Source organism: Pongo pygmaeus, chromosome 7 (assembly GCF_028885625.2).
Source record: "Pongo pygmaeus isolate AG05252 chromosome 7, NHGRI_mPonPyg2-v2.0_pri, whole genome shotgun sequence".
In the NCBI taxonomy this organism is placed as follows: domain Eukaryota; kingdom Metazoa; phylum Chordata; class Mammalia; order Primates; family Hominidae; genus Pongo; species Pongo pygmaeus.
The window spans coordinates 39,438,413-39,452,460 of record NC_072380.2 but is presented as its reverse complement, the minus strand read 5'-3'; the positions used below and the strand labels follow the sequence as shown (position 1 = coordinate 39,452,460).

Genomic DNA, 14,048 nt, shown 5'->3' with positions numbered 1-14,048 from the left:
TGCAATAAAAACAAAGATAAATAGTTGGGACTTAATTAAACTAAAGAGCTTTCACACAGCAAAAGGAACAGTCAGCACAGTAAACAGACAACCCACAGAGTGAGAGAAAATCTTCACAATCTATACATCTGACAAAGGACTAATATCCAGAACCTACAATGAACTCAAACAAATCAGCAAGAAAAAAACAAACAATCCCATCAAAAAGTGGGCTAAGGACATGAATAGACAATTCTCAAAAGAAGATATACAAATGGCCAACAAACACATGAAAAAAATGCTCAACATTACTAATGAGCAGGGAAATGCAAATCAAAACCACAATGCAAAACCACCTTATTCCTCCAATAAAGACCATAATCAAAAAATCAAAAAACAGTAGATGTTGGTGTGGATGCAGTGATCATGGAACATTTCTACACTGCTGGTGGGAATGTAAACTAGTACAGCCACTATGGAAAACAGTGTGAAGATTCCTTAAAGATCTAAAAGCAGAACTACCATTTGATCCAGCAATCCTACTACTGGGTATCTACCCAGAGGAAAAGAAGTCATTAATTTAAAAAGATGCTTACACACGCATGTTTATAGCAGCACAATTCACAATTGCAAAATCATGGAACCAACCCAAATGCCCATCAATCAACCAGTGGATAAAAAAACTGTGGCAAATATATATGATGGAATACTACTCAGCCATAAAAAGGAATGAATTAACTGCATTTGCAGCGACCTGGATGAGATTGGAGACTATTATTCTAAGTGAAGTAACTCAAGAATGGAAAACCAAACATTGTATGTTCTCACCAATATGTGGGAGCTAAGCTATGAGGCAAAGGCATAAGAATGATACAATGGACTATGGGGACTGGGGGGAAGAGTGGGAGGTGGGGCGAGGGATAAAAGACTACAAATATGGTGCAGTGGATACTGCTCAGGTGACGGGTGCACCAAAATCTCACAAATCACCACTAAAGAACTTACTCATGTAACCAAATATCACCTGTACCCCAATAACTTACGGGGAAAATATAAATATTAAAGATAGTGGAATTATTTTTTTAAAACCCTTACAAATTATAGGGAAGTAGTCAAATGACAAGAAAAGGCAATTACAGAAGGACAGATACAAATGATCAACAAGCATTTGAAAATATGCTCAAATCCACCAGTCATCAGAAAAAAAGCAAATTAAAATGACAATGACATTAAGTTATGTCCATCAGACTACCAAAAATTAAAAGAGCAGTAACATTTATGGCTGGCAGAGATGTGAGGGAAAGATTAGTCTCACACAAGCAAAAGAAAACACTGACATACCAAACTTAAATACATATATAGACATGTATAGTTTCATTGAAAGACACTTGCTGATTATTGCTAATAAATTTAATATGAATACAATTATAAATATATAGCTATAATTTATAATTAGAAAACTAACATTTTAAAATTACTCAGAAAATTCATTAGGGTAAAGTCTTTGTAGCCACATTTACCGAGTCTTTGGTCAAAGCTTATATAAGAATGTAAACCTCTCAAGATAAATCCCATCTCTTTAAGTAGTGGTTAAGAGTTTTGGCTCTAGAGTTACAAACTGTGGGTTCAAACCTTAGTAGTACCACCAGATCCAAGAGTCCTGAGGTGGCTTAACCTCTTGAAACTCTCAATGTCTTCATTTATAAAAGCTTTATTAGCATAGAAATAAATGTTAGTAATGTTTTTTATTGCCTGACAACTAGAAATTGAGCATAAAGCCTGAATAAAGCACATACTAAATAATCAAAGCATGGATATTCAGAAATGAATAATAATTCCTTACATTAAGCCACATAATTATCACAGGTCTTTGTTTTCTTTCTAGGAATAACGAAACACTATTCTTACATTAGTAGATATGCAATATCATGAGGCCTTAGGTTAAGATAAGATTGTTTCCATTCTAAAAATTTTTGCAATAATTCATCTGCCTCACCAACTGTAGAAATCTTATTTTCATCTGACCATAACTCCAATGATGACAGCACAATAGTAACTTTAAATTGAGTGAACATCTAAAAACACAAGAGATAAATACATGCATAATTAATATTTATGTTATATTATAAAAACCCAGAAATTCAAAGTTTTTACAATCCCACACTCAGTTTATATGGGTGGGTTAATTATCCAGGAATACCACACCAAGCTTAGGCAAATTATCATTTCAAAACAACAATTATTTTAATATGAAAAGGAAAACACTTACTGAATTTGCAAGGCCAACAATTTCGATGACTTTATTTGTTACTATCATGCTATCAGAGCCCCAGTAATCATACTGAAAAACAGAATTAATTTTATACTTAAGTACAATTTATTATGTAGTATTTTTAAGATTCTTTTCCATCTACTGTCAGAGGTGTAAGGCTGCTTTGGGGTTCAACAGTTCAAAATAAAACATTAATAAGTAAAAACTGAATATAAACTGGATCCCTCATGCATTGCTGATGGGAATGTAAAACGGTACAGCCACTCTGGAAAATAATTTGGTAACTTCAACTTCTTTGAAATCAAAACAAAGAATGGATTTACTATATGGCCCAGCAATCTCACTTCTGAGCATTTATCTCAAAAAACTGATCCTCACGCAAATACTTGTACATGAACATCCATAACAGCTTTACTCATAATAGCTAAAAAACTAGAAATAACTCATATATCCTTCAACGGTTAAATGGTTAAATAAACTGTAGTACATTCCTACCATAAACTCAGCAATAAAAAGAAACAAATGTTGATATATGGAACTGCCTGGATAAATCTCAAGAAAATTATGCTCAGCATAAAAGCATAATCTCAAAAGGATACAGACTGCTTGATAACTTTATCCAATGTGTGTGAAATCACAAAGAAGGAGAACGGCTTAGCGGACACCAAAGGCTCAGAAGCGGGCAGGGGATCAGTGTGGCTCTAATGGAATCACACAGGAGAGTGCTGTGGTGATGGTACTGTTGAGTATCTCAATTGTGGCAACGGTTATGGAAGGCTACCTATGTAATACCATTGCATAAAACTGCACATAAATGCACACACACAAATGAGTGTGTGTGTATGTACACATACATATACATCGCTCTTGAAATCTGAAAAACTGGATTGCAACTATGTCAAACTGTATATATCCATAGACAAACTCTCTATAGTACATCACCTTGGATGTTCCACAGGATCCTCAAATTATCCCAAAGTAAACTCATATCCAAAACTAAAATAAATATATTCAAAACTAAACTCATCGTCTTCCTTCAAAAATCTGTTCCCACTTATATTTTCACTACTTTAGTGAATGGTATTATTATCTAACACATCCTACATTTATTACACTACATGCTCCATGAGAGCGGAAATTGTTCTGTTTTATTCACTGCTATATCCCCAATGGCTAGAACAGCAACTGTTATCTAGATGATGCTCAATGAATTTGTTAAGTAAACGAATAAATCAATCAAATCAAGTTCTTCTAATTCAACCCAATCAGTAACTTTTAAAGTTGTTCCTTTATTTTTATTCTTGATGCCACTAATTTGTAAGTTTTCACCCTGATTACTAGAATAGTCTCTTAAATGATTCCTCCTTCCCCAATTTTCCCACCAGCAATCTTGTCCCTACACTATTACCAAAATGATTATTCTAAGGTAAAATAGAAATATGTCACTCCCCTATTTAAAATATTTCAATGACATCTTCCCTCCTTCCCTTTGTGGGCCCTGAATTATGGAGAGTGCCCCCTACCATTGGAAACTGAGTAACAGCCTGTCTTTTCAATAGCAACCATCTACTGATCTGTTGGCTTCAATATACCTGAGTAATAATAAAACCTACATTTTAAAACACCCACTTGGATGCTCTTATAGTATAACAACTTACAGTTGTGTTTCCATGTCTGTCTCCACTATTAAACTGTGTATATGTAGAACCATATGCTTTCTACAATCATGGCAATGAATTCACTATGCCATAATTACGGATTTACAAATTATAAAGTCACTGAAGAAAATATGAATACTATGATTGTTTGTTTGTTTGTTTGTTTTTGAGATGGAGTCTTCCTCTGTTGCCTAGGCTGGAGGGCAGTGGTATGATCTCGGCTCACTGCACCCTCCACCTCCCTTGTTCAAGCAGTTCTCCTGCCTCAGTCTCCTGTAGACTGAGGACTACAGGTGTCCACCACCACGCCTGGCCAATTTTTGTATTTTTAGTAGAGACAAGGTTTCACAATGTTGGCCAGGCTGGTCTGGAACTCCTGACCTCAGGTGATCCACCCACCTGAGCTTCCCAAAGTACTGGGATTACAGGCATGCACCACGCCCGACCAAGGGTTTTTTTACTAAAGAATATGTAAACATGTATAAGAACATAAAGAAGAAATGTTTAATCAGCATTATATGACTTGAAAACCTGGCAATTTGGAATCGTCACACTGTCTTCCACAATGGTTGAACTAGTTTATATTCCCACAACAGTGTAAAAGAACTAGAAATACCATTTGACCCAGCCATCCCATTACTGGGTATATACCCAAAGGAATATAAATCATGCTGCTATAAAGACACATGCACACGTATGTTTATTGCAGCACTATTCACAATAGCAAAGACTTGGAACCAACCCAAATGTCCAACAATGATAGTCTGGATTAAGAATATGTGGCATATATACACCATGGAATACTATGCAGCCATAAAAAAAGATGAGTTCATGTCCTTTGTAGGGACATGGATGAAGCTGGAAACCATCATTCTCAGCAAACTATCGCAAGGACAAAAAAACCAAACACCACATGTTCTCACTTATAGGTGGGAATTGAACACCGAGAAAACTTGGACACAGGAAGGGGAACATCACACACCAGGGCCTGTTGTGGGGTTGGGGGAGGGGGGAGGGATAGCATTAGGAGATATACCTAATGTAAATGACGAGTTAATGGGTGCAGCACACCAACATGGCACATGTATACATATGTGACAAACCTGCACGTTGTGCACATGTACCCTAGAACTTAAAGTATAATAAAAATATATATATATATAAAAAATAAAATAAAAAAGAAAACCTGGCAATTTGGAGAAGCTTTTGAAACTACTCTCAAGATATATAACATAATCCAAAAACAAAAGGAGTTTCAAAATCCAAAATATTCCCTGGAAACTTAGTCATATTTACCAGAAATACTTCAATTTTCTCTCAACTATCTCAATGTCTCAATGTTCTCTTAAATGTTCCGTTTGCCCTTTTCCCTGTACTCTAATAAATCAAGTTATTTTCATCTCTTTCTCCAAATACCTCCTGGTCCCTGACCTTAACTCTGGCTTCCTGACAAGCTCTAAACCCTAGGAATAGAATTGGTAATGAGTATTAGTCATACCCACTGTGGTGTTCCATAGGTATACACAAACAAAGGCTTATCATCCGAATAAAACCTAGAAAGTAATTTTTAATCTCTATTTTCTGAAATCTTTCAACTATTAAAAGAAAAACATACCTAGTTGACTGCAAACTAAGTTGTCACCCCAAGGTTCTGAAATTCAGAGGCCTCAGACTGTTTATGGAAATTAGGAATCTCGAGGTACTCTTTTCATCAGGTAAACAATGGACTAGAATGGATGCCCCACCAAAAACTGCTAAAAAACATCTTGACACATTGGTGAAAGTCATTCTAATAGATAGTTATACCATCATCACTTTTGTCCCAATAAATATTCTAGGGTGGAATGTTCTCCAGACTACATTCTGCTCTTCAAACTTCCCTAAAATAGAATTTCACTTCTACCAAAATCACCATTAAATGGTAGTACGGATTGAGAGGGACTCTAGAAATGTGAAGTGCCAGGGAAAAAAATACATTTTGTTCTGCAGCACTGTTGTGTAAGTATTTCAGATAAAACATTTCTGATAAAACTAGTATCATTTTGACTATTGAGTTTCTCAGTTTGCACATTTTTCCACTATTGTCTCTATGACATGTGTAAGAACATTGGAATCTTTTGGTTTCTGTCTAGCTAGCTAGGCATAATCATACATTTGGATCAAATATTTCAAAGCAAAGAAACAAAAAAAAACACATACCAAAGTTTTGTCCACCACAATATGCATTTCTAGATAAAGAGGAAATAAATCTGGAACAGCTGGTTCTGACTAGAAAAAAGGAAAACAGCATATAATACATGAAAAATTTCATAATTTTTTTTACTTGAACTCTTCTTTAAAGCTAATACCACAGCACTTACAAGATATGCAGAGGTGTCTGCTTTATCAAATTGGTTAAAATCAATAAATAAAGTTTTAAGTTTTATGGCAATGTACTCAAGTAGTTAGAAGATCGCCCGTGAAGTTGTAACATCTATCTCAATATATCTACACTTCCAATTTATAAACTAAGAAAAAACACCTAGCATTTCCATCTACTTCATCTGCATATCAGAAATAAACTTTTGCTTTAAAAACTATATGTGTGTTGAGGATTTTTTTTTTTTTTTTTTTGAGAGGGAGTCTCGCTCTGTCGCCCAGGCTGGAGTGCAATGGCGCGATCTCAGTTCACTGCAAGCTCCGCCTCCTGGGTTCACGCCATTCTCCTGATTCAGCCTCCGGAGTAGCTGGGACTACAGGCGCCTGCCACCACGCCGGGCTAATTTTTTGTATTTTTAGTAGAGGCGGGGTTTCACTGTGTTAGCCAGGATGGTCTCCATCTCCTGACCTCGCGATCCGCCTGCCTTGGCCTCCCAAAGTGCTGGGATTACAGGCGTGAGCCACCGCGCTCCTTTCTGTATTTGTGTCCTTTGCAATACGACTTTTCAGTGCCTCCCATCAAGAGGTGAGTTCATTTTTCCTCTCTCTCAATCTGGGCCGGGCTTTGTAACTTGCTTGAGCCAATAAAGGCAATAGAAGTGTTGCTTTGCCAATCTTGAGCCTAAGTCGCCTTTCATACTGCCATTTCTGATCTTGGAATCCCTGCCTGTACACATCTGGCCAGATTGCCAGATGATAAGAGCAAATGGCCTATTCATGCAATTGCCCCAGAAAAAAAAAACATAAAAATAAAAAATAGGACAATACTTGAGGGGGGAAAAAGCTGCTGGGTTTCTATAAGGGAGTATTGCAGTCCTTGAACTGACCCACCTACCATCCCATCTCACACATCCAGCTCATTGGCATCCATTAAGATAGAGGCCCATATTCCTGGTGTGGCTTTCCCATGCCAGAGGAAGAAATACCAAATTTGTTCTCAAATAATTAAGGTTATATGTTTTGAGCTGTCCAGTGGCTCCCTAAAGGTTTTGCTCAAGAGCTTTCCTTTGTTTTCTCCACCCTGAAATTTCACAGGGTTAGAGTGGACTCCAAGGCAGTGTTTATAAAAAGCATTTCAAGGCAAATACACTGGCTGGAGCCACCTGGAGCAAGGAAAAATGGACAAGAAAAGCAGCAAGCACACTAAAAAGTCTAGGAATAAAGAGGCTGGGGAAGGAAATGGGTGGACAAATGAAGGCTTTGAAAACCTCAGACATATACTGGGAAATCTAGAGGGCCATCCACATGTCCAGGGCTGGACACGTGCTCAGAATAGACTTGAAAAGACACTAAGCTTTCTCCTCTGCCTGGCTTTCAGACATTGTACAAGCAAGAGTCAAGGCCAAGGGTGAGTTGTCAACATCTGGAATAAGTGTTGCATGTATATCCAAACCCAGAGTCAATCTGTAAAAACCAAGGAAGTCTTTTCTCTTTTTTGGCTCCAGTAATTTAAAGAAATCTCTATCAAATCACTAAGTGACTACTAAACAATATTGTTCACAAAATATTTCTTTACTTTAGAAAAGTCAGTAAACAAGCCAACAACTACAACCTACAACAAGCAGTAACAACACACCTTGCTGGGGAGTAAGGAAGAATCTGATTTCCAGTATTACCACATCAAAATATTCAAAATGTTCAAATTTCAACAACAACAAGAAAGTAGTATGGCCCATTCTCAGAAAATAAATAAACAGAAATGGTACCTCTGGAAGCCCAGACATTGTACTTACTAGACAAATAATGTAAATTAATTGTTTTAAAATATGTTCAAAAAGCTATGAAAAACTATGTAAAAAAACTAGGGAAACCAGAAGAATGATACTTCACCAAATAGAGAGTATCCATAAAAATGTAGAAATTATAAAAAGGAAATTGTGGAGCTAAAAAGTAAAACACATGAAAATTCACTAGGATTCAATAACATAGCTCAGCAAACAGAAAAAAGGAATCAGCAAACTTCAAAACAAATCAATCAAGATTATTCAATCTGAGGAGTACAATAAAAGAATAAAGCAGGATTTGATGGCATGATGTCTTGCAGGAAATCCTTTGCTCCAAGACATGGGTCCCTGGGCTTGCTGCCTTGGAAACACAGCAGTAGGCATCATGGCAAGGTGAAGAGCTTCCCCAGTGATGACCCTTCTAAACTGGTCCACCTCACAGCTTTCCTGGGATACAAGGCTGGCATGACACATCGTGTGGGAAGCTGGCCGGCTAGGACCCAAGGTGAAAAAGAAGGAAGTGGTAGAGGCTATGACCATTGTGGAGACACTGCCCATGGTGGCTGTAGGCATCCTGGGCTATATGGAAACCCCTCAAGGCCTCTGAATTTCCAAGACCATCTTTGTTGAGCACATTAGCAATGAGTGCAAAAGGCACTTCTATAGGAACTGGCATAAAGCTAAGTAGAAGGCCTTTACCAAGTACTGCAAGAAATGGCAGGGTGAGGATGACAAGAAGCAGCTGAAGAAGAACTTCAACAACATGAAAAAGTACTGCCAAGTCATCCACATCAATATCTACACCCAGATGCACCTGCTTCCTCTATGTCTGAAGAAGACCCACCTGATGGAGATCCAGGTGAACAGAGGCACTGTGACTGAGAAACCGGACTGGTCCCTGGAGAGGCTAGAGGACCAGGTACCTGTGAAACAAGTGTTTGGGCAGGACAAGATGACTGACATCAAACGGGTGACCAAGGGCAAAGGCTACAAAGAGGTCACCAGTCATTGGCATACCAAGAAGCTGTCCTACAAGACCCATTGAGGGCTGTACAAGGTTGCCTATATTGGGGCATGGCATCCTGCCCATATGACCTTCTCTGTGGCACATACTGGACAAAAACCATCACTGCACTGAGATCAACAAGAAGATCTATAATATCAGTCAGGGCTACTTCATCAAGGATGGCAAATTGATCAATGCCTCCACTGACTATGACCTGACAAGAGCATCAACCCTCTGGGTGGCTTTGTCCACTATGGTGAAGTGACCAATGACTTTGTCATGCTGAAGGGCTGTGTGGTGGGAACTAAGAAGCAAGTGCTCATCCTCCACAAGTCTTGATGCAGACCAAGCAGCAGGCTCTGGAGAAGACTGACCTTAAGTTCATTGATACTACCTTTAAATTTGGCCATGGCCACTTCCAAACCATGGAGAAGAAGCATTCATGGGACCACTCAAGAAAGACCAGATTGCAAAGGAAGAAGGAGCTTAATGCCAGGAACAGATTGTGCAGTTGATCGGATCTCAATAAAAGTTATCTGACGCTGAAAAAAAAAGAGTGAAGAAAAATGAACAGAGCCTAAGAGACCTGGGGGACACCATCAAGCACATATATAAGAAGAGTTCCTAGCAGAAGAGAAGAAAGGGGCAGAAAGAAAATTTGAAAAATAATGGGTGAAAACCTCCCCAATTTGATGAAAGATATGAATCTACACATCCAAGAAGCTTAACAAACTCCAAGTAGAATAAACTCAAAAGAATTCACACCAAAACATATTATAATCAAAGGGTCCAAAGTTAATGATAAGAAGAGAACCTTGAAAACAGCAAGAGAAAAGCAATTCCTCACAAATGAGAGATCTTCAACAATAGTAATATCTAATTTCTCATTAGAAACCAGGGAGGCCAGAGGCAGTGGGATGACATTTAAAGTGCTGGAGGGAAAAAAAAAACTGTCAAACAAAAATTCTATATCTGACAACACTATCCTTCAAAAATGAAGGAGAAATTAAGACATTCCCAGATAAATAAAAACTGAAAAAGCTCATTGCTAGTAGACCTGCCTGCTTATTATAGGCCAAATGGTATCCCGGTAAAATTCATATGTTAAAGATCTAACCCCAGTATGTCACAGAATGAGGCTGTATTTGGAGACAGGGACTTTAAAGAGGTAATTAGATTGAAAATTAGGTCATTAGGATGGGCTCTGATGCAATGTAACTGGTATCCTTATAAGAGAAAATTAGAACACAAACACAGAAGGAAGACCTTGTGCAGATACAGGGAGAGGGTGGTTACTTATATGCCAAGCAGAGGGGCCTCAGAAGAAACCACAACTTAGTTATTAACACCTTGATCTCAAACTTCCAGGCTCCAGAATTGTGAAAAAATACATATTCTTGTTTAAGCTACCCAGTCCATGGTAAATTGTTATGGCAGCTGTAGTAAACTAATACACTGCCCTACAAGAAATGCCAAAGGTAGTCCTTCAGTTTAAAATGAAAGCACACAAAACAGTAACAAGAAGCAATAAAAGAAATTAAAAACACAGTAAAGGTAAATACATTGGTAACTATAGAAGATATTATTATAGCTGGGTGCAGTGGCTCACACTTACACTCCTGGCACTCTGGAAGGCAAATATGGGAGGACTGCTTGAGTCCAGGAGTTTGAGACTAGCCTGGGCAACCAAGGAAGACCCAGTCTCTACAAATAAACAAATTAGCTGGGCATGGTGGCACATGCCTGTGGTCCCAGCTAATTGGAAGGCAGAGGCAGGAGGATCACCTGTGCTTAGGAGGTAAAGGATGCAGTAAGCTGTGATCACAGCACCAGCACCACACTCCAGCCTGGATGACAGAGTAAGACCCTGTCTCCAAAAAAAAAGATACCATTATTATATTTTTGTTTTGTTATTCCTCACTTTTCCCCAAATTACTTAAGAGAAAATGTATCAAACAATAATTATTAAGCTATTGTATTACTATACAATAGCTTGTACATTGTATTATCATTAACATAGCTTAATGTTATTAGATAATTTGTGATAATAGAAAAGAAGACAAAGCTGTATAGAAGCAGCGTTTTGTATACTATAGAGGCTAAGTTGGTATTAATTCAAACTATGATTGTTATAAATTTAAGATGTTATTGTAATATCCAGAGTAACCACTAAGAAAATAACCAAAATTACATAAAGAAAAATAAAGGAGAAGGGAATCAAAATGACATACTAGAAAAAAAAATCAACTAAACAAAAGAAGGCAGTAATAGAGAAATTGAGACAAAAAAAGATATAAGACATATAGAAAACAATTAGCAAATGTCAAATTAAGTCTTTATTGAGCCCAGGAGGCAGAGGTTGCAGTGAGTCAAGATCCACAACTGGTGCTCTGTATGGCTTAGACATCTCTTTTCCTGAATCTACTACCACACTGCTCTTTATATTTATCATGTCATCTTGCTTCTGCACATCAAGGAAAACCCTACTACTTCAGAAATTAATCCATCCATTGACTCTTTTACTGGTATAAGCAACTATATCTTGAGTCTCTCAGTTCAGGAAGCCTCACATGTTTGGCCTCTCTCAATGTCATGCTATTGTCACATAAAGGTAGAGCTCTACTGCCTCTGTTACTACCATTATTGCCACTTTGCTCTATGCATCCATCCAGGCTATTGAAATTCTTGACACAGATTACCATAAATTACAATGACATGCAGTAACTAAGAAAGCATATGAGGAAAATTTGATTTCCTCTCTTCCACTTTGAATATCCTTTATTTCTTTCTCTTGTCTGATTGTCCTGGCTGGAATTTCCAATACTATGTTGAATAGGAGTGATGCCAGAGGGCATCTTTGTCTTGCGCCAGTTTTCAGAGAGAATGCTTCCAGTTTTTGCCCATTCTGTATGATATTGGCTGTGGGTTTGTCATAAATAGCTCTTATTATTTTGAGATACGTTCAATCAATACCTAGTTTATTGAGCGCTTTTAGCATGAAGGAGTGTTGAATTTTATCACAGGCCTTTTCTGCATCTATTGAGATAATCAGAATGGGAGAAAATTTTTGCAATCTACCCATCTGACAAAGGGCTAATATCCAGAATCTACAAAGAACTTAAATAAATTTACAAGAAAAAAAAACAACCCCATCAAAAAGTGGGTTAAGGGTTTGAACAGACACTTCTCAAAAGAAGACATTTATGCAACCAACAAACATATGAAAAAAAAAATTCATCATCCCTGGTCATTAAGAGAAATGTAAATCAAAACCACAGTGAGATACCATCTCATGCCAGTTAGAATGGCAATCATTAAAAAGTCAGGAAACAACAGATGCTAGAAAGGATGTGGAGAAATAGGAACGCTTTTACACTGTTGGTGGGAGCGTAAATTAGTTCAACCATTGTGAAAGACAGTGTGGCAATTCCTCAAGGATCTAGAACCAAAAATACCATTTGACCCAGCAATCCCATTACTGGGTGTATACCCAAAGGATTATAAATCATTCTACTGTAAAGACACATGAACACATATGTTTATTGCGGCACTGTTCACAATAGCAAAGACTTGGAACCAACCCAAATGCCCATCAATGATAGACTGGATAAAGAAATATGGCACATATACACCATGGAATACTATGCAGCCATAAAAAAGGATGAGTTCATCCTTTGCAGGGACACGGATAAAGCTGGAAACCATCATTCTCAGCAAACTAACACAAGAACAGAAAACCACACACCGCATGTTCTCATTCATAAGTGGGAGATGAACAATGAGAACACAGGGACACAGGGAGGGGAACATCACACACTGGAGCCTGTCGGGGAGATGGGGGGTAGGGGAGGGATAGCACTAGGAGAAATACCTAATGTAGATGACGGGTTGATAGGTGCAGCAAACCACCATGGCACGTGTATACCTATGTAACAAACCTGCACGTTCTGCACATGTACCCCAAAACTTAAAGTATAATTATATATATATATGAGGAATTTTCTGTTTGTCTTTTACTTGGCTGTTTTTCTTTCCTCCAACACTTGTCCAGACAAACGATGATATCTGTGGGGATCCAGAGCTTCCCAGCTTTCCAGATCATGCCACTTTCCAAATGATACATACAAATGCAATTTGACTGACATATGTCCTCAAATAACTTTATTGTAGTAATTATCACTTCATTGTAAAAAAAGTATGTGAAAACTTCCTGATTTTCAAAGGAAACCCAAAGACAAATCTGAAACAGGATTTATATGTAGATAATTTACTAAGAAAGTTCTCCCAGGAGAGACCAGCTAACGAGTGGGAGAAGCAGGATTAGGATCAGGAGGAATCCACACAAGAGTGTGCTCTCAGACACAGTCCCACAGAGAAAATCTGGTGTGTAAGTTGTGCTACAGAGTTGTCCTGACCTGTAACAAGAAACCGAGCTCACCCCTTCCCACACTGGTGAGGTGCTGGCTAAGGACCACCCTGGGGAAATGTAAATCTCCAGTACTTATGTTTACCTTGCCATCTGGGCAAAGCAGTTTCAATTGGCTGAAGGGCAGCCCACATTAAAAAAAAGAGTTACAAGTGGCACATGTTCAAAGCAAAGGCATAAACAAAGACATGGTGTCCCACCCTCTTGTACCACTCCCACAAAAATATACTGGAAAGGAATCTGAGGGGATCTGGGCAGGGCACTGACATTGTTCGCTACACTGGGTCATCTCAGTCATTGTAAATTAGAAATTTTTACAAGGCAAGAAAAAAAAATTCAGCATCTAGTTCACAAACATTATTTGAAATTATACACATATATTTGCTAGTATTGAACACTCTGGTGCTGCACTCTCATTTGGATCCTGTATTATTTAAAATATAGGATTGCCGTCTACACAGAGACAGAAAATAATAGTGAATTAAGCAAACTTAGAGTCTATTTCTCTCTCACATAAATTTGTGAAGAGGTATGGTAGTTCCATTCTGAAAATTCTTCAAAAGCA

General features: G+C 37.9%; 1 protein-coding gene and 1 pseudogene across 23 annotated transcripts in view; one reads left to right on the top strand and one right to left on the bottom strand.

The window, feature by feature from the left end:
- ADAM32 (ADAM metallopeptidase domain 32) overlaps window positions 1–14,048 on the bottom strand; it is a 207,246-nt gene that overhangs the window by 131,211 nt on the left and 61,987 nt on the right. For 19 of the 23 annotated variants that reach the window (XM_054499103.2, XM_063668672.1, XM_054499101.2 and 16 more), the window contains exons 7-9: window positions 6,109–6,177; window positions 2,249–2,320; window positions 1,888–2,054 (exon numbers count right to left, since the gene is read on the bottom strand). The exons of 1 other annotated variant lie outside the window; for it this stretch is intronic. In XM_054499103.2, coding sequence (XP_054355078.2) covers window positions 1,888–2,054; window positions 2,249–2,320; window positions 6,109–6,177 — 308 coding nt within the window. The remainder of the gene's footprint in view (window positions 1–1,887; window positions 2,055–2,248; window positions 2,321–6,108; window positions 6,178–14,048) is intronic. 3 more of the 23 variants (XM_063668681.1, XM_063668683.1, XM_063668690.1) reach the window with 1 other exon arrangement.
- LOC129042793 (large ribosomal subunit protein uL3-like) lies at window positions 8,361–9,565 on the top strand (annotated as a pseudogene).